Here is a 26,818-nt window from a genome sequence, read left to right on the forward strand (position 1 = left end):
TAGACACAACACACAATGAATGCATACCTATGCATGTAGTAATTTTATTTACAAATGGTATAAAAAAAAAAAACACACCATAAAAATATATCTTGCTTTCACATATATACATTTAAATGTATTTCTATGAACTATGCAGACCGAACTGTATCATAGTGGCTAACCTTGAGATCTTTGAAACGGGGCAGGACCTCTGAACACTGCAAAAAGTACGAACTTTACACAAACTCGCTTCTAAAGCTCCACAGAAGCTCATTACATCAGAGGTGGTCTGCTTTCATCGAGGCAATTCATCAATTCCTATTTGGAATCAGTTGCTTTTCCTGAACACCCATAAGGTAGATCTTATCTAAAGTATTGGGCCACAGGTTAAAAAAAAATCTGAGATTTCGAGAATTACTCATAATGTTCTGGTGGAAAAGTCAGAATATTATGAGAATAAAGTTGTAATTTATAGAAAAAGTCACAATATTATGAGAACAAAGTTGTAATTTATAGATTACTATACGTTTAGGGTTATATAAATAAAATCATATTAGGAGAGTAAAGTCGTAATTTATAAAAAAAAATATTATGACAGCAAAAATTAGAATAATATGAAAATAAACTTGTAATTAAAAAAAATCATAAAATTATATTAAGAAAAAATAAAATAATAATAGAAGTATAAAGTCGTAATATTGTGGTGAAAATGTCATAATATTACAGAAACAGAGTTGTAATGTATAGATTACTATCCTTAAACCCCCTTAGGCAAATTTTAGTTTTTGGGCTATATAAATGAAATATAATCATATTAGGAGAGTAAAGTTGTAATTTCTAGAAAAAAATGTTATGAGCAAAGCTCATAACATTATGAAAATTAACTTAAAATTTAGAGTTAAAGAATTAAAATATTTTAAAAAAAAAATACAAAAATACAAAAAATAAATAAAAAAATTATATTAAGAAGTAAAAATCATAATAGTAGTATTAAGTTGTAATTTTTTGGGGAAAATGTCATAATATTATGAGAATAAAAGCCATATTATTATGAGAATAATATCACTGAAATATTGTAACTTTTTTTTATTACTTGTTTCTCAAAATATAAAAAAAAAATATAAAAAAATTGAAATCTCAGATTTTTTTTTATGATGTAAAAGTGTCCCTAATAGTTGTGTGATAAGATCTGGCTCAGACTGAGGTGTGGGGTGCAGCATGTACTTCAACCATGAACAACAACAGATCATGTGGATGGACGAGTAGCTGACGTTAACACTGCGAGTGAGAGCAGGAGGAGTAGAGATACAGTAAGATGAAGCAGTCGATGAGGAGGATGGTGTAGAAACATCTCTGCGTGTGCAAACTGCGGCCTCTCTGGAAGCGAGTCAGTAAGACGGCCAGCAGCAGAAAGAAGGTGGCAGTGTTGAGGAGGAGGAAGAGTCGTATGTAGGAGGCGGCGTTGGACAAGCCCTCGCTCCCTGCCGTCGCCACCATGTGAACCTCCTTGAATTTGCGGCCCTTCACAAAGGCGCCCTTTCTGTTTTTGCGTCCGTCTGTGTATTCCACAAAGGCTCCCTCTCCCTCCTCCGGACTGTCCTCATACGTACGCTTTGAAGTCCTCTGTCTCACCCTTTTCTCATTCACCTCAATCTGTGCAAAAATGTCAGGCATACTCTCAGAAAGTTTCTCCCCAAGGTTAATTTTCTTCCCTCCTTTACCCTTGCCCTGCTTCTTAGACATCGCGAACATCTTCTCGATGACCTCCTCCGTCTTCTTCTTGTCGGTGAACTGGAGGAGGCGCTCGGCCGTCTTCCGGAAGCTGGCGGTGTTGAGGACCCGTCCTAGGATGTGTCTCTCCATCTGCTGGAAGACGGGCTTGACGTGCTGGAGGTTGTCCTCCATCACGTTGACGTACTCCTCTACTTCCTCGGGCGAGCCGTCCTCCGCGCCCGCCGCCGCCTTCTCGAACACGACCTTCTTGTGGTCCAGCAGCACCATGGCGAACAGAGGCTTGCTGGTGACCTCTCCGGTCAGCAGGTAGATAGTGTAGGTGTGATCCTTGGTGGCCAGGTAGATGTCCACTCTCTGGTCATCGCCGCGCAGGCTGAAGCTCTGGACGTCCACGCCTGGTCCATAGAAAATGTAGGCCACCCTGGTGTGAGGGTACCTCAATGGCATGGTGACGTTCACATAGTTGGAGCCATTGTAGGGGTACCCTCGAGGGTAGTTCCAGTAACCTACCACTCCTTTGTTACTGTAGCCTGTGTCGTCCATCCAGAACATCTTATATTTATCCTCACCGTGTGTTACAAACGCTCCATGAACACCGTCCACCTTCGTACCCTGGAAGGGAAGTTCCGTGTTGTGAAAGAAGGCGCTCATAGCCCGGGTTGGGCTGTCTGGATCCAGGTGGATGTGGTCCACCACGACCAGGAGCTGTGGGTGAAGAAGGAGCAGGTTTCTCTGGAAGTTCCTGATCTTCAGCTCCGGATTATAAGCGGAATGTCCCTCGCCACGGATGAAGACCATTCCCTGTCTCTCCATCGCAGCTTCTACTCTGCCCTGTGCGTCGGCCGCCAGCCCCACCTTGTACTTCAACCACTTGGAATCGCAGGCTTCCGTAACCTGTCCAGCCCACGGCTTAAAGCAGCTCCCTGAGACCGTGGAGCTGAACAACACGGCGTTGTTCAACAAAGTGTACTTGGGTCCATACAGCGCCTCCGTGATGAACGGGACACCGTTGGGCGCAAAAGTAAAAGTGTTCTGATCCGGGTGCTCGTGGCCGGCGTTGAAGTTCCGCCACCCTTTGATCCACTCTTTGTACTTGTTCCTGTGGACGATGTCGAAGATGGCGCGTCCCCCCAGCTTCCCCGACTTGAAGGAGAGAAAGGTGTGGTTGGTGTCTGCGGGTAAAGCGCTGCCGTACGTCACCACGCCCCAGTCCTCGAAGTGGTGGAGCTGGGATGTTCCAAAATCAGACGGAGGCTTGGAAAGCAGTCCTGGGTCATACCTGCAGGACACCATGAGAGGACGGATGTCAGATAAAAAGACCAATATGGACATCAATCAAAAGCAAACACTGATGGGGATTCTCATCAGTTTCATGTCATCACACTTATTTTGTGATGACATGATGCAATTTTACATTTGCTGCTTTCAAGGAACAGTTCAGATCAATAGTACATATCAAGATCAACACAACATACCAACCACATACCAACGGGCGGTTAAAACAACAATTTGTGGTTTTACTGGGAGATAAGGCCTTTACACACCGGGGGCGTGATGATTAAACAACATGAAAATGCAAAATACTCGCCTGTGAAAATTATAGGGCTTTTATTTTGAAAGGGAAGAAGGGAAGGAGTGGATCTAGTCTGCGCTGCCTTTGTCAAGGTTGAAAGGAGTAATAAAGTTTGCCGGCTTGGTTCAGACTACGGAGCCTCCATGTCATGAATATAGACGCAACGCAACCCGTTCTGGACAACGTGATTGGTTGATGCCTTTAAACGCGCAGCAAAAGCTCCGAAAAATCGATCTTGTATCGGAAAAGAAATATGACGCTTTTTCGCCGCGTAACATTTACGTTCTGTGTGAAAGTATTCATGACAAAAACAACGGTTAGAAAAAATATATAGACGTGACGCACAAAAAAAAAAAAACGCCCCGGTGCGTAAAGGTCTTTGTGCGCTGGAATTGTTTCTTGGCCAGGGACTTTATTGTCATTGTGAGGTTGCCAGGCAACCAGCAGAGACAGAAAACAGAGAGAAAAATTCCAAGACATCACCTCGGGCTCTGAGAAATTGAGATCCGTATAAAGCACAATTGACCGTAATATCATAATAAGTGTTGTGTTTTCTTGGTTTTAAAGGCTGCATTACAGTAAAATTATGTCATTTTCTGAACTTACCAGACTGTTCTTGCTGTTTCTATTATTTCTCTTTACCCACTTGGTTATTATATCCACATTACTGATGTGTAAATATTTTGTGAAAGCACCAATAGTCAAACTTACAATATTGTTGCAATATCAACTTTGAGGTATGTGGTCAAAAATATTGTGATATTTGATTTTGTCCATATCGCACAGCCCTAGGTGCAGCCCTAGATTTAAATATCTCCACCATGGCAAGTCATCAGAATTAAGAAATGTAGCCCCAAATGTGAGTGTTTTTTTGGGTGGATTTCCCCTTTAATAATAATAGCTCTAAATAGAAAAAAAAACTGCAGTCATATACTTCCTGTTATGAAAGCAAAGTGAGCAGCTCACCAGATGAACTCTGTGTGGAGAGTACACCATCGCTGGCCTTTCCCCGCCTGTCCTGGCCCCTCCATCACCCTGTTTTGATGAATCAGATCTGCCAGCCAGTTTCCACTGCCGTTACGTAACACGTAGCGGTCCAAGAAGACCAGCTGGCTCTCCGGCCCGTAGAACCAGTTGTAGTTGGAATCTGCGATGGCTACGGTCCGCTGAAATCCTGACGAGACAGAGGACAACTTCAGCGGAGGAGGCCTTTCATTGAGGTGTCAAGCAGAAATATTTCATATCATAAATAACGGGCAAACATGCCAAATTAAATGTTTTGGCTGATGTTGAAGTTTGCAGTGCCAACAATGCATGAAAATATCACTTCAGACTAAATGTGGATGAATGTCAGCCCCCTCTGCTGTGACCCAAACCAAGCCCAAAGTGTTCACACTGTTTTGTTGTGTGTAATTATGTGAGGGAAACCTCGCACGCTGGTGGCGAGAGGCTTCTTAGAAACCAGCTATAGTAACTACAGCATGTAATCACAGTCAATCATTTGTCAACATCGTAAAACAAAAATTGCAACAGAAACACTCTGTCAAGTAAAGTCTCTTTGTGTTGTCCCTGTGAGCACGGAGACACAATGAAAACACCCTTCAGGATATTTAGTACAGGAACTGAGGTTACGCTATCAGACTATTAAAAGACCAAGTGAAAATGAACAGTGCTGCTAACATTCAATGCCGTCTCGGAGCTCTGATGTTAGCCGTACATGTCTCAGCATTTGCTTTCTGTCAACTGTACGTAAACACACAAACATACAGAGACACACGCAGTTAGAGGACAGCAACCGTACGACTGACCTTTTCCATTCAGTGCTTATAATTCAACTGACACTTCAACTCCTTTCAGCGATTGCACTTCATCTGACACTTCAAACTCCTTTAACTGAACCATGACTTCACGGTCAAGGACTTCTTTCAAGCCCTTGCACTTCCTCTAACATTTTAAACTTGCATATCGGCTGACATTTCAGTGCTCTTCAACTACGTTAGTACCACTCTTACTGCCGTTTGCTTCCTGCCATTCGTATGGAAACACACAAGCGAAAGCACACACACACTTTACTTCAACTCCTTTAAGTGCTTACACATTAGGTGTAGGGGAAAAAAATGTATACAGCATAGTATCCTGATATTTTTCGTGGCAATATTTTATCGATAGACGGACGTCAAGTATCGACCTTTTATTATATAAACTATTAACCTCTTAACGATACGCCGGCTGCTATTGTGTATTTCAGAGGTTGTAGTGGGATCAGTCTTAAAAGCTAGAGTGAAGATACTGGCAACATATGAAACTAGAAAACCACTAGCTTGTCGGAAGGGGGATAAATAACGCTCCAAAGTTACTGTTGCTGCTTTGTACATGTTGTGGAAGTCCCAGAAATGTCATAATGCAATCGTATCTGGGTCTGGCTCCATCAACACTTAACACTACGTCATCTAGGTATGTGGTTTATACACAGAGTTTTGTCTGGTCTCTATACAAATATGAGGTACTATCATAGAGATCTGGGTGCCTGCAAATGGCCACAATAAGTTTCTCCTCCATTTCTGATTCTACATCAGGACCTCAGTGACGACAGCAGAAGAATCTCAACGCCGATAAGCTTTCGCGACACAACGTCACACGAATTTCTCGCTAAAGTTGAAAAATGTCAACTTGCGCGAATAGGCAAATGAGCTAATTCCGCGTAGTTGCGTTTGCGTCTTTGTACTGACTTTGTATGTAATCGCGCCGCGAGAAAAGTTTGCTTCGCGTTTGGTGTGAACGCAGCTTTACACAGCAACTGACATTTCAGCTCCTTTCAGTGCTGCCCACACTTCAACTGACTCTACCTACCGCTCTTTTACCACTTGCTTCCTGTCATCTGTAAGGAAACACACGAGCATCCTCACACACACAGGCAGTGAGAGGGGAGCGATCATCCAACTGGCATTTGAATTCCATTCAGTGCTGAGACTTCAACTGACACTTCAGCTCCTTTTGGTGCTCAAAGTTAAAGAGACACTGCACTGAACTTCAACTGACACTTGAGCTGACAGCAAATTTCTCTCAGCACTTCCACTTATTACTACTTTTATCACTTGCAAACTGGCATTTCAGCTCTTTTTGGTGCTTAGACTTTTTCATGTACACTAATATATACAGCTGACACTTCAACTCCATTCAGGGCCTTGCACTTCAACTAACACTTTGGGCATTTTTATTGGACAGCTATAAGTGAAGAGGCAGATAGGAAACGAGGGGGGAGAGAGGACATGCGCTGTAACTGTTCTGCTACCAAAGCGCTCTGTTTGACTGATATTTTAACCCTTTCAGTAAGGCTTACACTTCAGCCTCTCTCAGCACATTCATGCTGCTATCCAAGGCTCTCCTGGCTGATGTAATTAGAGGTGCTGTCTGAGTGCAGCGGTGCTGCTCAGCCACAATACAAAAACCGGTTGGCAGGGGGCTGTGAAATGTCCGAGCGTGACCTGGTGGGGCCCCTCCTCCGCTGCTGCCCTCCCCCTGACCTTCAGACGAAACTTCCAGGACACCTCATATCCCTGCGGGTCTCAGCTCAGCTTTGAAATGCATCCAGGAAGTTTAATAACTACACGCATGCATACCCCATATCGGCTCAGAGGAGTTACTCTCCGATGTGGCAGCCTGTGGTTATTTACACGTCTAATCTAATCTATCCAACTCTGGGGATAGAGCATTCTCCTAACTGGATGTGTCAGACATTTCATAGCTAAGTAAACTCGCGGATTGTTGACCTGCTCTGTATTTGGCTGCCTTAATGTATCCATGGCAGAGAATATGGTATCACATAAATTTCACAGCTTCTTAAAAAGTAAACAGCGTGCTTGCTGTAAGGGACAGTTACCCGGCAGGATGGTCCGGTAGAGGAAGGCGAAGTGTTTCAGGAGCCAGGGGTGGTCAAAGTGGCTGATGGCGAAGTGGCGCTGCACCAGGAACATGTACTGGAACAGAGAGCGGGTGGTGTACGTGCCGTACGCCACGCCTTCGTACAGCGAGCCGTCCGTCACGTCCTGCAGTAGGACCATGGACTTCTCCATGATGGACAGCGCCTGCTTGGTCCACAGGTAGGCCTCCTGGAGGTAACCTGGAACACAGGGAGTTGAGATGGTTTAAATACAGTCTGACGTCCCCTGTCCCCTCAGTTGTTCGAAGGGTTGCACCAACGTTTCTGTATGTTTCTGGTTAGTTTTTGCCCATATACTGTAATCATGCATACTTCGCATAGCTGACATCCATTTTCCAAAACAATACCATAGTGTTTTGGTTGTGTGATGTGTGATTTACATGACAGAGTATGAGCAGATTCATATCTTTAAATCACTTATCTAACCAGTGGTAAATCATATAGACATCCCATTGTTTCTAAGCCAGTGGGGCAAGCTCACATGCTCTAACGTGCACTTAAAGGCCGGCACGGCAATGTGAACGAAGCAGAGAGAAGCTCTGATTCCAACACACACACAGAGGGAGAGAGACTTCATTCTCTGCTCAGGTAGACATTACTATCTTTTAGAGGTAGCAATATTCTGATATCGACACATGGACGTCGATCTTTTATTGTACAAACTATTAACCTCTTATCAATCCGCTATTCTGTCTGAATGTTGGTGAGGACAAACTGGTATGGCCATTAACAAAAGGGGTCCCTTGACCTCTGACCTCAAGATATGTGAATGAAAACTCTGAGATGAACAGAGTGAAAACTGTATCTTATTAGATAAAACAGATGTTGACAAACTGCATAATTTGCAGTTGGAAAAAAGGTAATAAATCGCAATTTATCGCAATATATTTGATCACAATACTCAGCATATCAAGATCGTATCGTGAATAAAGTATCGTGATAAGATCGTATCGTGGGGCCTCTGGTGATTCCCCCCCCTAGTATCTTTACATAGCAAATAGGCGAGTTAAAATAGTACTATAGCTACAAGAAACAGCAAATAGATGGGAAATGCACACTTTAAGTTCAGCTATCTTTAGACAGAACATTTCATTGTTTCTGGTCCTGTTCGCACAATTTACCATGTATCATCAAGACAGAGAAATGACCCCGCCGGAGAGGAGAAATAACTATTATTATTATTTTTGGCACAAAGGGGAACCAGACGGTTTCTATATGGATACATTTAAACTGAAAAAGAGAACTTGGGTTTCATGAAAGGCGCTATATAAATCCAAGCTATTATTATTATTATTATTATTATTATTATTATAACTGTTTTTATGTCAAAACAAGTATTATACAACAAACCTGGCCAATAATAGATTTCTACTGTTTTGTACAAAATGGGAGAAAAACAGCTTCTTAGTGTGTTACCTAAAGTAACCTTCCACACACAACATTTAGCTGTGGCTATGGAAAGCATGACACCACTATGGCACACTACACCATGTATACTCTCTCGCACACACTGGATCACACACATAGACTACTATGAGAACCAGCGACCACATAAACACTCCAGCCTCAGTTCATTGAGGAATCCCGGGGCCATCGGCGGTAACCGGCCGGCACCCGCCCTGCCGGGCGAGTCCGCCCACTGGAGCCGTCCCCAACAGAGTTCAGTTTGGGCTTCAGGGACCGCTGGCCTACACAGAGCAGGTATTTACCATCAAACAGGAACTCTTGGCATGCACAAAGACCATATTTACACAAACAGAGCTTCACCAGCGCTCACACTGCAGTCCAGGGCCACACTTCAGAGCAGCTCAGGCTCTTCAGTACTTTCCTCAAAAGTAAAAACATTATATTAAATTCATTTCTTAGGACAGCTTTCTGGGAAAAAAATAAACACAATTTGTCAGTGAGAGAGAAACCTGAGAAACCTGCAACAATCTGGTTCAAGTTAATTAAATCATATATTTATTTATATCTGTATTAGGGCTGTCAGTCGATTAAAATATTGAATCTCCATTAATCGCATGATTGTCCATAGTTAATCACGATTAATTAATTATTAAATTAATTACACATGTTTTATCTGTTCATAATGTACCTCAAAGGGAGATTTGTCAAGTATTTAATACTCTTATCAACATGGGAGTGGACAAATATGCTAACCACAGACCTTATTTCAGGCATCAAACTAAAACCCCATTGACATCCAGACGAGGGAACCGGAGGTGCTAAATTGCCAACTCATTTCCTTGTTTTAGGACTCATTCCAGCACCGCTCTATATCGGGCTTTTTAGCTTGCTAAATGTTGTGCTAGGGGGATCTATTAGCAGAAATTGATTATAGTATTCATAACTATGTTTTCATTAGTGTTTCACCTGAAACTGAGAATTGTTGTTTTTTCGTTAGCTCAGAATGAGCCCTTAGAGCAGGTCCTCTTCACGGAGTCCGCCATGTTTCTACAGTAGCCAAGAATGGATCCAACCAAACTCTGGCTCTAGAGAGAGCCTTTCACGTTTCTATGTTACCTGAAAGCCACCGTAGTTCTCCGACATGCTTGTGAAAGGGAGGGTTGAGCGGTAGGAGTATTCAGTTGGTTGCAATCTCACCACTAGAAGCCACTAAATCCTACACACTGGTCCTTTACATTGAGCTAAAAGAGGCTAAAAAGCTACACAGAGCTGCTGGGAACTGTGTAAAGTAGATATTTCCTTGGATAAACCCTCTGCCGGATAGACAGTGATGTAATTAGATTTACAGCTGTAACATCAGCAGATTGCTAGTAAATGATGTCAAAATAAAAAAAAACAAGAAGTGAAACAGGCTGGGAGTAATGAAGTCACCGTAAATGAACAAAGAAAAGGAAGAACCGTGTACTCTGTCTCCAAAGACATCAACAGAAAATCCCAGGAAAACCATGACACAGTGCTGAACGTATAATTACACCACAGCAATTACTGTAATACTGAAGACGTCAACAAAAAAAAGGAGAAATAAAAAAGAAAAATCATCACATGAACCCAACGGAAAACACATACCAGACGAACTGCATCACATGCACGTAGTGTACAGTAACTCTGAGTTCAGCTCTAATTCCCTCTGTTTTCCCACAGTCTAATAGTGTGGCTGGTTTGCTTAATGACAGAGGGGATAATGCTGCTGTCAGGCTGGGGGCTTACAGGCCTCGACTGTCTCCCATGTCTGGACACCCACATCCCTCCCTCAGCACACATTACGTCCAGAGGAATGTGAAAGGTCAAGGGATTTGTTACTTCCAACTACGCTCCTTGACTTACTCTCTGCTCCTTCAGTCTGTCTGCACATCAGAGAGTCACACATAGTTGATGGAGTGCAGTTGTAAAGATCTTGTAAATGTCTGACCGGGGGGAGAAAGTAATTTGTTTTCTGATCTATTTTATATTCAGAGTCAGTGATGAAGTGCAATGTTTCCTACCGTCTGACAGCTCAATTGTGGGGGAGGAGCATTCATTTGATGTGGTAGTAGTATAGTATATAGTAGTTTCACTTCAAATTAAAAGCAGTAAAAGAGGAAGTAAAGTTGAAAATGTAGCTATTGAAGTTGTTTTGAAGCGGGGCTGTATGAGGTACTTATCCATAGTCAGTGTATTACCTACAGTAGATGTCGGTCGACACGCGCTCAGTTTGGAGAAACAGACAAGAGTACTAGCACGGGAGCAAAGCAATGTACTGCTGTGGCTTTGGGAAATCCGAAGTAACCCTTTAAAACCCCCATGTCACACAATAACACAAACAAACTATCCGATCGATGCAGAGGTACTGTAGACAATCAACTCCCGTGTTCTGCGAGGTAAAATTACTGTTTTTGTCAATGGAGTCTGGTGGCTTTGAAGTGAGCATAGATAACGGCTTCAGTTCCCTCCCTATGTCTGTATGCACATACAATCGCACTCTCTGTCTGGCTAGCTGAAGCTCATTTGCTTTTTTCTTCCCAAGAGAAAATAAAACGCAGCAATGTAGTGTTTGCTTGTGCTACGCTTCTACTTAATGGTTAAAAATGGCTTGCGACTGTAAACGTCTACATTTTGAAAGTTGCAATACTTCAAACTATTGGAAATGGCTGTCAATCGATTAAAATATTTAATCGCGATTTATCGCATGATTGTCCATAGTTAATTGTGATTATTCGCAAATTAATCGCACATTTTTCTCTGTTCAAAATGTACCTTAAAGGGAGATTTGTCAAGTATTTAATACTCTTATCAACATGGGAGTCGACAGATATGATGCTTTATGCAAATGTATGTATATATTTATTATTGGAAATCAATTAACAACACAAAACAATGACAAATATCATCCAGAAACCCTCACAGGTACTGCATTTAGCATAAAAAATATACTCAAATCATAACCTGGCAAACTGCAGCCCAACAGGCAACAACAGCTGTCAGTGTGTCAGTGTGCTGACTTGACTATGACTTGCCCCAAACTGCATGTGATTATCATAAAGCGGGCATGTCTGTAAAGGGGAGACTTGTGGGTACCTATAGAACCCATTTACATTCACATATCTTGAGGTCAGAGGTCAAGGGACCCCGTTGAAAATGTCCATTCAAGTTTTTCCTCGCAAAATTTAGTGTAAGTTTGGAGCGTTATTTAACCTCCTTCTCAACAAGCTCGTATAACATTGTTGGTACCGATGGATTCCTTAGGTTTTTCTAGTTTCTCTCTAGCTTTAAAACTGAGCCCGCTACAATCTCTGACAGATCGACCGCATTAAAGAAATTAATGGCGATAAAACAAATTGAACGCGTTTTTATTGCATTCATTTTGACAGCCCTAATAATAACTAGTCCAAAAAGTCAGCATTGGGCTTATAGCTCGTGTCAGATAAGCAATAAAGAAGACAGAGTTTGTTCTTCTCTCTCTGCTAGTGCTTATTGGAAACTTTCCATTTATTCACAGCCATCTCGGCGGAATAATATTTGGACGTAATGTCATCCCTTTAGGCAGGAAATGAATGATACATATACAATAATGGAATGCAGTTCAGAGTCTGCACAGTGTTGGACGAGACACGTGAGCGAGACTGCCAAATGAAGCGGCTAAAAGGAGAGGGCCCTTTTTTTTTTTTAAACAATTGCAAATACATCATGTGTTAGCAATCTTTTAAGAAGCTATTCTCTCACCCCTGCTAGTTATGAAACTATCATCTCCACATGAGGTCTGCTGTAAAGCACACTTTTAACAAATAAACCCTGTTGTGATCAGAGCAGTGGCTGAGCACAGTTAACACAGACTTAGGAGTGAGAACTGGAGCGAGCTCACTTTTTCCTGGGCTCGACACAAAATGAAATGAAGCAAAAAAAAGAGGTCCGGCTATAAGTCTCCTTGAGCGTTCACAGAGCTTTGTGCCTGTTGTTGCCCTCTTAAAAAAAAGAAAAGCCTCAAATAAAGCCACAACGGTTCTCTGTAAGCCAGTTGTCATTCAGTTCACATCAGGACTGGATCTTTTGTACCAGAAATCAAATCCCTGGAAGCAAAGCAAGCTGCAGTGCAGTTCATCTACCTTCTGGTGTCATTTATCTGCTGCCTGATACTCAACATATTTAGTGTAATAAGATATTGAGGCTAAAAAGCATTGAATAATCATATCAGGTCTCACAAAGGAAATGCTGGAGGACCAAACCTTCGCAGAGTTATGAGGAGACCCTCATCCGGAGAACAATTACAAAGGATTAAGTGCAGCTACGGCAGATAACCTCGGGCTGACTGCACGGACATTCCACTCAAACGTTTCTCTCATAAGCTAACTGAGGTTGGCAAGTCTCACCATGCAAATGGACATGACCTATACCATATGTATGTATACTTTTAGGTGGAGTGCTGTCACTGAGTATGGAAGCCATTGCATAAGCAAACTGAGCAAACTCTACCTGCTGATGAGCTTGATAAAAAGCTAGAACGGTAAGTGGACTTTGAGTTAAGGGATCACTTTTGTAAATCTATTCACACATCTTCGTTCAATCATCATTTTAACAAACATGGTTAAAGGATTTTCAAACTTAAATGAAGTCAAACTAAACTTTAGAGTTGAAATAAGTTGTTTATTTTAGTTTACTATATTGAAAAACAATGAATCATTTTAGTAATTTTTTCAAGTTCCAGCTTCTAAATGTGAAGATTTGCCTTTTTGAGAAAACAATTGCCTGATCAGTTGTGCAAATTTTTGGCAGATTAATCAATAATGAAAATATTTGTTAGTTGCAGCTCTACTAACCTTAACTGACTCTAAATTGATCACTCAGCCACAGTGAGCAAATATGACTTCATGTCCTCTCTTCAAGGGAGACGAGCTAATATGGTCTGAAAAAGTTGCCCTATCTGTCACCAAGCCCCTTTAAAGAGCTGCTAAAGGAGTCTGCTAATGAATTTGTAAAAATCTGCTGAGAAAAGTATCTCAGAGGTACGTACAGTAGATGGATGGAGTTCTATGTCAAAAATCATATTTTTTACATAGACTGTACATAAGAAATGGACGTAGTGAATGGGATGTCACCCATTGGTTTGTGGACTATAGTTTTGAAGCCTCGAGTTCTGCATTTTGGCTGTCGCCTTGTTGTTTTTTTGCAACCAAAAGGGGCACGAAAGTGTGGAGCTAAGTACAAGCAAAGAGTATAGAAGCAAAGAGACGAAACTCCAGCCGCTGTCGCCATTTTAGACTGAAAACGCTTATTATATTTATAATGTATTATTGTTCAACACAGGCCATTTTGGTAGAATATGACAATAAAATAGAAATAATTTTGTTTTTACTTTTGTACTGCACTTTCTAGGCGGACGTTTTACTGGCGTCTGGTAGTCGTTTCAGTCCAAAATTGTGGAAGCGTAGCTCTGCTGCTGGGCACTGATGTTGCAATGGAAACTAACAACTGACTTTCACTTCTTCGCAATATACGTTCTTTGGTTCAACCGAACGCTGAATAAGACATTTTTTAGGCTAAGACAAAAACATCCAACACACACCGCAACACCCAAAACCGGACACTGTGGTAGCTGTCAATCAGACATTGCAAGTTTCAGGCACTTACGCAATTGGCTTCACTTTTCACACCCCGGAGGTTGCCCACGGATTGTTTTACAGTAATCCCTCCACAACTGCATCCTTAGCAGGGTGTAAATCCTCTGAATCAGCCTTTAGACCATGTGAGACTAAACCTCTACAGTAAAATTCCTTTAGTTGAGTTGAAGCTTCTTACTGCTGAGCAAGGCAGGTTTCTAACCCTTCAGCTCCACCAAAATTCATGACAATCTTAGCCAATGGTTGTTAAGGTATCTTGCATATTGACCCACATACTAATCTTTAGGCTCTCATCTTTAAACACATGGACATTACAAAGACATGAGTCCACTGTCCACTAACCTTGGGTCATGTAAACCAGGCTCCCCGTGAGCAGAGCCACACAGTTGGTGGGCTGGTGGTTGTGCAGGTACTGGAACCCCCAGCCTCGGACGTAGGACTTCTCGTACATCAGGCGGGACGCGTTGCCGATCACCTGGAGGAAACGCTCCTGTTGGCCCTTGTTCAAATACTCGTACAGGAAGTCGTAAGCGGTGGCGAACCCGACCAAAGAGTGCGCCAAAGGAACCTCATCCCAGGGGGCGTCTTTAACCAACCTGCAATGCAAACACACCGACACACAAGGCTAAAGGCAAAGGCATCAAACATTATGTGGAGCACGTGGAAAAATAAACATCAAATGGTAATTAGGTGTGAAATTTTTCACTCTTTAAATGAAGTCCCTGGAAAATGTTTGTCATAAAACAGAAGCCCTTTTTTCTTTCTTTGCAAAGCCTTTTAATTATCCCTACCACAGCTGTAAAAAAAGCGATTCACTTTGAAAGCAAAAATAAAGACGCTAAGTAGCATTTCACACCACAACTGTTGCACCCTATAGCTTAGCAATAAAGAGACATTAAAAGAGTAGTGTGTGCAAATTCTCTCCTGGTTAACTGGCGCTATAGATCTAAGAACGCTGACTCCTGCGGGTTTTTAAGAGTGCAAAGTGTTGGTGTTGTAAAAAGAGCGAAAGGTGTTCTGTATAATCATTCTGCTCACTGTAGTTAAAGAGAAAGGAGCTTCAGATGTGGCGATGGAACCGAGCGCTGTACTTTTAAACAGCCATGAGTTGACTCAGTGAATCACGCTGAGATGTACATAAGGATTCTGTTTATGCCATTTAATGTCATGTTCCTTTACTTCAAGAGCTCAAGGTAATAACCTGAAAGAACAGATGATTCATTTGAGATTCACTCTTTTCAGTTGTTATGTAGTCATAACTCTATATACTGTTTAATGTCTGTATCATTTTTGAAGATATTATGAAGTTCTTAAACACCAAAGATGATGTGTGGTGGACAAAAAGCATGAAATGGCAAAAAAAAGTATCGCTTCCACATGTTAAGTGGCAGCTGAGGTTTATTTGAAAATCACTTCCTCTCCGGTCGTGCAAATGACCACCAAATGGATTGCTTCTTTATGTTGCCCAAATGGCGAAAAAAAGGAAGACTATAACAGTTAGACAAGTCACAGTTGGACTATATATCGAATCGTGCCAAAGCACACACAATCTCACTTCTGTGTGTTTGCACAGACTGTGTAAAAAGAAGAAAAAAAAAGAGAGGAAGCAGGCACCCTTTATGCCACAAAGTAGAAGTTCCCCCATCCTGACATGGTCCCTGGAGTTGTCGGGAGACATAATTGAAGGTCATGAATACCACAGCTGAGTGATTCCTGGAGCCACTGTGCACAAGCCTGCAGAGGGTTCAGTGACCATAATAAAAGTGCGGCCAAGGAGAAAACTCACAGTGTGTTCTCGAGATGTGAAAACACATGCTCAGTGGCTTCTCGGGTTCTGCACTGTGGCACTCGTACTGATCATGTGAAAAACGTCCTGCAAATTGCATTAATGCCACACTGCCTAACCTCCCACCCCCCCTCCCGAAATGAGCTGCAGACTGGAGGCAACAGCGCACCAAAATGAGAAGGATTAAACTATAGAAATGTTGATAACAAACAAAATAACTCTCTCAGGATTTAGAGGGCAAAAAGGTTGGCTCAAGGCAGAGGAATTGTTGGCATAGAATAAAGGAATCACACTGCTACGGATGTATGTAATCAGCGGATATCTGTATTTAATCCTGACAACAATGTGTCAAATATAGTATCATATGTCTTACATCTGTAACTACTGATATAATGATTTATGATGACTGGGATTATTCACCACCTCATAAAATATGGTGTAGCATAGAGCACTGGTTATTTAAGATATTAAAACAATTACAGGATAATGGTGAATGCTAAACAGTAGCGCAAGTAGAGAAGATTTGTAAAGGCAAAGAACAGATTGAGTAAATTATAGAGCATCTAAAGTCTGCTAACATCAGCTAACACCAGCCTCTATGAGCTACTGGTCATACCGGACACAGTAAGACTGAGGAAGAACTGAACTATGTGTTTTATTGCCTATGAATTTTGTGAGATGAAGACTGTTTTATATCTGATTTGAAGTCTTTAGGCCGATCTGCATTCTTGACTGCACTCCAAGTACAGTCCAAGTGACTGTTCTTGGACTGTTCTTGCTCTGCCTGCTTTATCCAGGATACTTGGTGAGGTAACTTGTGTTTGGACTTGTGGTAGCTAAGTATCCCAGAATGCACTTTGCATCAATCAGTCCTATGGGGCAACTCCTCACCGTCGATGTACGTCCACTAAAAGTGCTTGTTTTTGCCACTGACAGGCTTCGTACATAAAATCAAATTTAAGTTTGAACTAAAAAGAAAGAGGTTAACAAATCACCATAGCTAGCTAGTGAGCACTAATCGTGTGAGACTATGTGAATATATGTGAATGAACAGTAGGAGGTTGCCATGGACCCCGACGCTGGATGCAACCACCTTCTCCAAGCATCATTTTTCTGAGTCCTTCAATCCTTTAGTGTTTGAAATAAAAGCTGTAGAGAGCTGTGGACTAGTGAATGGCTGTAATCCACTTCTCAGCCACTTTGTGCACTTTGCAGGCTGAACTAATGTTCATTGAACCTAATCAAATTGTTAGGGAAATAAGGAAGCCCTGTTGATGGCTGACGCCTGCATGACGTTCAGCCATGGCTGACTCTGAAAGGATTCTGAGGATTGTCCAAACATGGCTGAATGGATGGATTCAGCTGACTTGCTGATTGTCCTTCTCACGGTATGAAGTATGGCAAGGATGTTTTTTTTTTGTGTAACTGGTTCTTATAGAATCTTATTTTTTTGTATATATTTGTGATTAAAATCTACGGAACTGTAGTGTCTACTGCAGTGAGCATTAGAGGTGTTTCGTGGGAATCCAATAAATCTAGACACATAATGTTCTTTCCTGTTAACTTTGCAAACCATTCCAACAGGATCGATGAAGAGAGCTGTCCTTTGATAATGAGCTAAAAGCCCAGAGTTTATTGTGAGTTTATTGTGTGGCAGATGGTTAGTGGTAATATGATCAACAGTAACTTTGTTTGGGAATATGCACAACTACAGCGTAATATCAAAGGAGATGATAAGGACCTTAAGGTGGGTCCTGCTTCATTACCTGATCTTGAGGCCATGTCTTGAGTATCAATATCTAGCATTAAAGAGGACCTATTATGCTTTTGTGTTATATAGCTTTTGTGCATGTACAATTACAAAGCCCAACATCCACGCCAAAGGGAGTTCCTCTACCCCCACAGATACACTGAACTGCCTGAAACGCCTTGCTTGAAGCCCCGAATTATGATGATGTCACCAAGTAACACAATTGCAATAAGTTTTTGTTTGTGAAAAGAGGTGCTGCAGCAAAGTCGGTATGAGAAGAGTAATGTGCTTACATTGTGCTCTCTTTTCTAAATTAAATTGTGTTTAATCAGATTTCAACAGCAATACCGTAAACCAGTGGTTCAAAGGTGAACAAAGGTCAAAGTTCAAAAGGAAACTCGTCTTTGCTTTTTTTCTTTTCAATAACTGGATAATTTCAGCTCATTTGATCTTTCCCTGGCTAAATCTAAGGCCTCCCTTTCAAGAAATCCAGCAACCCTGTCGCCAGAAAAAAATGTTGGCATTGTACGTTTCTGCAAACCACGGGATACGTTGAATGTCTGAACCAAAAAATATGTTTCATAAATACGTGTAAAATCAGCCTTGTATCTCGCTTTCAGAAATGCACAATGCCACGTGGTTAACGTTGTGAAACGATTGGTTAAGGTTAGAAAAAAAAGATCATGGTTTGTGTTAAAATAATGACGTAACAATCATAACAACATAAAAAGCGTAAATAAATAACTAATAAAAAAAAATAACGATTGTGAATTCATCATTTTAAACATTTTGACGGGTCCAAAATTAATGTTTTGTTTATCTCTGTGGAAGATATCTGACGTTTGGTTCCCACCTCTAACAAAGCTTGTGAGCCAATAATAAAATTACGTTGGTATCACGTGGTATCTCTGTGTCATCAGCGATCAAGTTGCCAGTTAGTGTGGAAGGAAACTGATAAATGACTGAGTTTGACACTGGTGTCTCCATCGGGCTGCAGAATACTTGAATATTTACCGTGACAACTGACATTAGGACAAAGTAGCTGTCGTCCGAACAACAATAACCCATAAAATTACAATTCGGCATATTCAAACAAAACCATCAACTACCAACAGCCATAGTCCTTACAACCTTAACTAATGAGTTGTGGTAAGATTGTCAAAATGAGAAAAATAACAGCTTCAATCCCTGAGGAGCTACGTTCGCATCTTAGCATTAGTGACGGTTGCGTGCCGTTAACTAACATTAGAATTACCTCAAACGATGTGCAATCAGAGCAACATGCACACACACAAACCTAATGTGGGCTTAAAGCTACATGTTGCAAAATGACTTCATTACTCTACCAGGAAAGATTCATCACTTGACGTGACGTGTCCGTCTGAGTCACTCCACTCAACCATAAACTATACAGGCTAAGCAACAAACTGGCAACCACTTTTTGTGAAGTGAATGCAATTGAACGGGGGAGGAAGAACACAACACCTAGTGGCTGAAAGGTAGCAATGTCATCAACAGCATCTTTAAAAAAGGGATCTGTGGGAACCCTGGTTTACATCATTTTGACAGTGAGAGCAGAGTGGTCCCAGTCTGGTCACCTGGACCCTGAGCTTTCAGTCTCAGCCCCCAGGCCCCTGACTGTGAGCTATTCAGCACACATCTGAACATTTCATTTCCTTTCATGTTCAGCAAACAGCTGCTAAACATATTTCCTGAAAGCACAGACTTATCGGACCACAATCCATCTTTAACAGAGCTCTGCCCACAGAGGAATAGGAGAACACTCCAGAGAGATGGGGCTGACTAGAAAGCCTCTGAGCGGGAGGATTCGGCATTAATACCCAGCTGATGCACACATGGGGGGTGGAGACAGATATCAGGTATCAGGTACCATCTGTGAACTCTGAACAGATTCCCAGATTCAAATCTCTTATGTAGAATATTTCATAATCACTTCAAATCTCATTGTGTGAAATTAAAGAGATGAAATAATAATAAATAAAATAATAAAAAGACAGAAAATCTACCAACTAGGCTGAGCCGCCATCCTCTCCATGTAGTCCTTGGCCAGGTCGAGGGCCCCCGCCCTGTGCGGGTACAGCACGCAGAACATGGACAGCACACCCAGGTTGTTTCCGTACACCTCGTTCCAGCGGGCGCTGAACTCGGCGGGGCTCCACGGGGGCAGGTACATCTCGGGATGCTCCAGCATGGTCTCGCCGGCGTCGCGGATCCTCCTCGCCATGTCCCGGTGAGTCCCCGTGGCCGCGTACTGCAGCCCCTCCACATCCCCCCGATTGAAGTACAGCATGGGGTGACCATTGTAGTTGCCGCCCATGAAGGGGATTCCACCGCTGGGGTCCACTTCCGCTTCTGCCGTCGCCGCCGCCGCCACCACCGGGGCGAGCAGGGGCCACAGCAGACTTATGAGGAAGACTGTGGGGGCCCCGCGGGTGTGGGTTCTCATCGTCTCATCAGACGGAGGACTGTGGCATTGCCGAAGGAGCTCAGCTGAGAGGGAATAGAGGGGGAAGAGAAGGATTTGAGAAAGCCAGCCCATAATTCTACACAGTCTTTTCTTACAAAAGCCCTGCATTCCTTGAATAATTAGATACAGCTGTATTCCTGATGATGCAGGCTTTCCATAGTAATGTAGACCATTATTGAGAGGCACAGCTATAACACTACTGACCGATGATGTACTGTAGGAGTCATTGCCGTTAGACACATAGTTCCCAAATTCTAATATCTTTAGAGTTCCCAAGAATACAATGATAACCTTCTACCATAAAATCTTCACTTCCGTGTAACAGCCAACTGTGGAGGTTGTATTACACCTCGTACACACTGTGTTACCCAATATTCACTTCCCAAGATTTATTTCTGAGTTGGTCAGACGAGTCTAGCCATGCACACCCAGATGGCGAGACGAGCAAAGGCCTGGAGGTCATAAATGGTCCATTACTGCAGTAACATTACTCTGGTCTGCTGAAACAAACCGCTAAACCCAACGGCTGTGCTTTACACAGAGAGAGAGAGACCAGAGTTGGCCCAGCCGGCTCTGCTGCGAACATGAGAGTAAATTCCATGACCTTAGTGCAGCTCTTGGCAAAGAAGGCCTGCTGGAAAACCCTTTGGTAGTGATTTCAACAGCGTCTAGACCGGGGTCCGTCCTCCTGCTGCAGCGAGCTGCTCGGCGTGCGCATGGATTTTTTTGTGTTGCTTGTTTGATAAACAAGGGAAGTTGGTACATAAAAACACGGCCTCTGCTGAAGGTAACTTTGACGTTTGACCTTCACATTCCTCTGTGGTGAGCGTGAAGATGGTGGATTTGGTAATCAAAACGAAACCATCAAGACAAATCTGGAATAAGTTATCACACTAAAACTGGAACTGTGTCAGGAACCGAGGATCTATTTTTACTGAGGATGACTGTAAGTCTGATTTAGACTGATCTCAAACTACTTCCCTTGGGCTATTTCAATAAATTCATTGGATAATATTTTGGTAGGGACTTGTAGTAGTTCTGTTCTACTCAAAAGAGAACTCATGATCCTTTAAGACTTTTTATCTTCTGTAGCATCTCTGTGATTTATTCCATATGGCCAGAGTTTTAGAAATGCTGAAGCTCTGAGCCCATATTTTCATATTTTATCTATTCACTCAAACATTTAATTATACTTTCTGTAAATTATATAATGCTGAAACAAATGTAATTTGATATGTGCGTTCCGGCTTCTCAAATGTGAAGATTTATTGCTTTTTTCTGTTAAATATCATTGTATATTAAATATCTGTAGGTTTCAAACTGTTGATCCAACAAAACAAGATATTTGAAGACATACCCCTGGGCTCTGGGAATAATTGCTCTTGCAATGTTTTTCCATATTTTCTTACATTTTATAGACAGTGACGGGTTAATTAATTGGGGAAAAAAAGTGGATTATGAAAATAATTCTTAGTTGCAGCCCTAAAATGATATTTCTCATAATGAAAGTGAGAGTGTTGTTTCACAATGTCAGGAATACAGTTGTAGTGGAGAAGAGCTATAGCCTACAGGACTGGGTATCAAACCCCAATATTTTCTAAGTACCAACTGTCATGTGTCTGTAGCACAGAGTATCAAAAGGTACATGAAGACTGATATTAATACCTACCCCTCATAATTCATGTATTTTTTGCTCGCTTAAAAGTAATCAAATTGAAGTACATTGTGTATAGAATCATAAGGATGCCACGGATACCAGAGCGGATATCGGGCCGATACTGACCCAAATAGCTGGATCGGGTATCGGTGACAATGGGGCTGATCTATTCAATTCAATTCTAAGTTTATATACTACATACATTATATACTGGAATGTGAAATTCCTGTTTAAGTTTTGGTCAATTTGTTGCTGCATTAAAAAGGTTTACAGTTGAATTGTAATTCCTGTTAATTTTGAAAACTTTCTGGCACAGGATTTCTTATTTTAATAATAAAGTTCAGCAAATGTACGTCTCTGTATTTATTTGTTACATTTTGTGTCACGAAGTTAGTGAAGCAAAGTTTAAGTCAAGCCTGATGTTGTCTTACACATAAAAGAATGATCCCAGTCACTTCCACACAGTGAGGCATACGGCTTATTCATTAAACACTGGTATGGGATCGGTACTCGGTATCGGCCGATACCCAAAGCCCGGGTATCTTTATCGGTATCGGGACTGAAAAAGTTGGATCGGTGAATCCCTATAGAATCAGCCAGAATAAAATACCTGCTTTATTTAATTCTAAAAATATAAACTCCTCTACTGTTGTTAAGATAAAACACAGGACATGACCTCAGGGTCTTTAATGTTTTAGCTATAGGGTCCTGCTTTAAGTGTCAGAGACATTACTCATGTCATGGTACTCTTTGAGTCATTCTATGTAGTATGGCAGCATTGACACTGAGTTCTGATGTTAATGTGATATGCCTGTGTAGTATTTTCTTCTTTAATAATAATTAATTATAATAATAATAATAATAATAATAATAATAATAATAACAATATATTATAATAATATATTATATTATAATTATTATATAATAATAATACATTATTATTATATAATAATTAATTAGGTAATTATTAGCAAAATGACAACGAAATGCAACTGTGTTGTCAGTGTAAAAAATAATGAATCAAAAGCAATTCAATCCAGATTTGTCCCATATGCCTCAGGCCTTTCTACATATGTCCACCTTCAGAGTGACTTACATTAAAAATGAAGTGCTGTTCAAGTACAGTAAACAGTTATGACATATTAATATCTGTCACCTACATTGTTCCACAGTGTCAGAAGGTTAAAACACAGCAGAGGTTTCATAGTTATGGTTATAGACTAACCATAAACAGCATTCCTGCCTCCACAGTGAGCTCTGACTCTCCGGCTTCATGGGAATAAGACCCCACTTTTACTTTCCCTAACTTTATGCGAACTTTTTAAAAGTCTTTCAGTGTATTAACAAAGTCTACTACCATAAGCCCGCATGTACTGTAACGTTAGTTTTATAAATGCCCCTCTCCACCAGACAGTGAAGTGAAGTGTACAGTCAGTTATCAGTGATCGATGCTATTGATAATCTCCGCACAAGAGTCTCCTTGTTCGAGTCGACCACTGTTGGTAGCAAAGTGAAGGGGAAAAGAGCCGTTAACGTTACCTGTCAGAAGCGGTACCCACTAAACCGTGTTCCCGTCGTCACTACGGTCATTTCTCCTCCTCGTCCACAGCGGTGCTTTCTTTAGAAAGATTATCAGTATGGTTGAAAAGTGAGTTTTTTAGGGGACGAAACAAAGTGAGAGAGGGGAGGGAGAAAGTGTGTGAGAGAGGAGAGGAGAGGAGGGGAGGGAGCGTCATGCTAGCAGAGTGAGTGAGTGAGGAGGGGCGGCTTAAAGGAGACCCAGCTAATGGATTAAAGGTCCCATATTATAAAAAAGTGAGATTTTCATTTTTTAATTATAAGGCAGGCTTAAGACCTATATAAATACTGTGTAAGTATTGAAACACTCAATCCACAGAGAAATACACACAGCCCGTATTCAGACACTCTGCATTTGAAACAAGCTGTCAGGATTTCTGTCCATTTGTGATGTCACGAATATACAATATTTAGACCCTTTACACAATTTTAAACGTAAACATTCTAAATGTTTCCCGGTTTATTTCCTGGTTGCAGTGTATGTAAATGTCAGCAGCTGACAGGAAGTACACATGGACCCAAGCTGTTGACTAGCAACGCAATTCTGTCACAATTCCATTACAATTCCGTCAAAATAAGCTGAAACGGAGCGTTTCAGACAGAGGGTAAATACAGGCATATTCAGGCCAACAGTATAAGAAAAATTAAGTGTTTTTTGAACATTACAGCATGTAAACATGTTCTAGTAGAAACACAAAATACAAGTATGAACCTGAAAATGAGCACGATGTGGAACCTTTAAGTGGCTGCCCTCCTCCCACTTATAGCTAGCTTAACAGGTAGTGAATAAAAAGAGGGAAACTATAATGCTGACCAGAGATACAGTATGGTACAGGAGGAGTCTGCTTTTTAGGGCTACATGTCTCCTGACTTGTATAGGCTTAAAGACATAAAGCGTCATAAACCCCCCTAGCATTATTAGGCTATTGGACATTTGGCTACGTAGCCTAGCTAGCTTGAGTAACGACTCTAATTAGCTCCTGTGATTGTGTTTTTAATGAAACGCCCTGTGATTGTGCTGCAAACCAAATAAAGTATATATCTCTATAAAACTATATTCATGAAGGTTCTAATGTTCATTTTCTGTTGTTTTAGAGCAGGGGGCTACAACAAGTCGCTAGCTCGCTACCTATAGCTCGCTACCTGTAGGAGCGAGCTACAGGTAGCGAGTGAGGCGACACACGTCAGCTAAAACCACAATATCACTCTATATTTCACCTGCTTGGCAGTAATGTTAACTTACCAGACGAAGGTCTCTCCATGAATCAATGCTGATCCTAGTGTTGGCTTTTCCTGCTTCAGCCTACCGACCGCGGAAGGAGGGAATGGGAGACACCGGAGTTTTGGTCGGAGACGATAACGTTTCTCGCTGCGGAGCCCCGTCACTTCACAAGACACGGGAAACCTCTGTTGGTCTGGAGGAGCTGCAGCAGTTATTTCTGCACAAATGTCCACTGTACATTCACTAGATATTCTCAGAGCTAAACTAACTCTCCTGCAGTGTGTAGTGTGCGCACATCCACGTGAGAGTGGAGCAAAATAGCGAGAACGAGCGGTGTGTGTGAGTGAAGGCAAGCAGAGGAGCAGAGGAGCAGAGTACAGCAGAGACTCCGGCCCTGGAGACCAAAGCTACGGTCTCCCCCGCGGACTCCGACCGCGGCCAACACTGTTTTGCAAGACGGGCTTCACTAGATATAACTTTGCGGTTTCGGTGCTTCTGTGTAGTTTGTGTTGGAGTCTGAGTCTGAACAGCGTAGCCACACGCGAACGCGCATAGGACACCGACCTGCAATTATTTGTACATGTAAGAAGTTACAAACAGTCCCTTTAAACAAGTTGAGCTGCTTTCAAATTTCATGACATCAGCGACTCAGTAACATTAGGCGATGCTAGCAGACCAGCAAGTGTACGTACACCAGATTTGACAATGACTGCAGAAAATAGCCAGGTCAATAAAAAGTAAAAAAAATATATACTATTTTAATGAGGAATGGGTAATGACTAAATGTGTGTGTCTCATTTGCGGTGCAAGGAGATAACGTTGGAGGAAGTGAAACTTATGATAAGAATAGTCAATCTTATGACTCCTACTCACATTGGACTCACTTCTATAGTGAATTAAACAGTGAAAATAAATGATTCCCCATCTTTCTGGGGGGAGGACCACCTGGAACTCCTTCAAGGACCCCTGGTTAAGAACCACTGGACTAGACAAAATATTGTTTATGCCATATTGGTTGAAGAGTCATTGGATTTCAGATGCGTCTTCAGACAGTAATGAGGGTATGCAGGCGCTTTTAACATCAGATCTGTTTTGTAGAGGTTTTGCTATGGTATCATAACAGCTGGTACATTTCAGCTGAACCCCAATAGGGGACAGAAGTGAAACAGAACAAATACTGCAGAGCAGTTCAATATCCTGTGTTGCAGAGCTGCTTTGGTTACATGGAGAGATTAAATGAGATAAAATACTTTAACAGTGAAACAAGGACATTGTTGCTTCTGTCTTGGCTTCACAAGTTCCTCTTTAAATCTGTGCAACTCAACTGTAGGTCATATTCAGTGTGTACAGTTCAGGGTCTTTGTTTGCTGAAGTTTGCTAACAAAACTCAAAAAGAGAAAACCCCTATGTAAGAAAATTGTAGAACATTTTATTTCATTGACAGTACTTCAACACTTGAACACAGAATTGAACTTTCCCTGTGTTTTTAAGAACTTAAGACCACAAATGAATCCAACATAAGGCAAATGTGCATGTCAGATTTTCCAGGTCAGATGAGAAAAGAAAAGTACAATCACCACAGCTGTATGCATAAAACACTTGCACACACAGCAAAAGTAATAATTCACTTTGGATGACCAAATCTCACACACATGCTGACAGCTATATGCTGCTTATTATTGTCAAAATATTCTCTCTTCATTTGTGAGATGATGGTCATCTAAAAGGACATTTTGGGAAATACTTTTGTTTGATCAGATGAGAAGATTGAAACCAGTATCATCTCTGTGTCGTGACATAGAGTGGTGCCGGGATTACGTATTTTTGTGGGCCAACCAGGAAGTTAGCATCACTCTGGGTTGCTAAATCATTTCCGGGTTTTAGGACCCATTCCTGCAGCACTCTATAGAGATTGGCCTGGGATGTTTATTCTGGTTTAGCACAAAGGCTAAAAGAATCTAGCTAGCAAACTAGCTAGTAGCTCGCCAAGATGCTAGTCTGGCTTCATCAAAAGTACATCTAAAACACTAGTTTTAATACCTCCGCCAAG

General features: G+C 41.6%; 1 protein-coding gene across 3 annotated transcripts; it reads right to left on the bottom strand.

The window, feature by feature from the left end:
• Positions 1–1,096: 1,096 nt before the first annotated feature.
• On the bottom strand, positions 1,097–24,812 carry dse (dermatan sulfate epimerase). 3 transcript variants are annotated; one of them, XM_037751211.1, is made up of 6 exons: positions 24,790–24,812; positions 19,851–20,334; positions 14,630–14,883; positions 7,170–7,409; positions 4,256–4,463; positions 1,097–2,995 (listed from the first exon to the last, which is right to left on the bottom strand). In XM_037751211.1, exons 1-6 carry the CDS (start codon positions 24,806–24,808, stop codon positions 1,255–1,257), a joined length of 2,946 nt encoding a protein of 981 aa, XP_037607139.1. In that variant the 5' UTR covers positions 24,809–24,812; the 3' UTR covers positions 1,097–1,254. The 3 variants fall into 3 exon arrangements, with proteins under 3 accessions (XP_037607139.1, XP_037607140.1, XP_037607141.1); XM_037751212.1 differs by lacking the exon at positions 24,790–24,812 and adding an exon at positions 23,508–23,746; XM_037751213.1 differs by lacking the exon at positions 24,790–24,812 and adding an exon at positions 23,129–23,419.
• Positions 24,813–26,818: the final 2,006 nt, after the last annotated feature.

This window comes from Sebastes umbrosus, chromosome 18 (assembly GCF_015220745.1).
Source record: "Sebastes umbrosus isolate fSebUmb1 chromosome 18, fSebUmb1.pri, whole genome shotgun sequence".
NCBI classification, from domain to species: Eukaryota; Metazoa; Chordata; class Actinopteri; order Perciformes; family Sebastidae; genus Sebastes; species Sebastes umbrosus.

What these genes read in the sequence shown, in the direction of transcription:
- dse (XM_037751211.1), bottom strand. An exon ending in CCTGGTTTACATGACCCAAG is followed by an intron (nt 7,410 to 14,629) that starts GTTAGTGGACAG and finishes CCTGTGTTCCAG; the next exon opens with GTTACCTCCAGGAGGCCTAC. An exon ending in CTCCACACAGAGTTCATCTG is followed by an intron (nt 2,996 to 4,255) that starts GTGAGCTGCTCA and finishes GGTGTCCTGCAG; the next exon opens with GTATGACCCAGGACTGCTTT.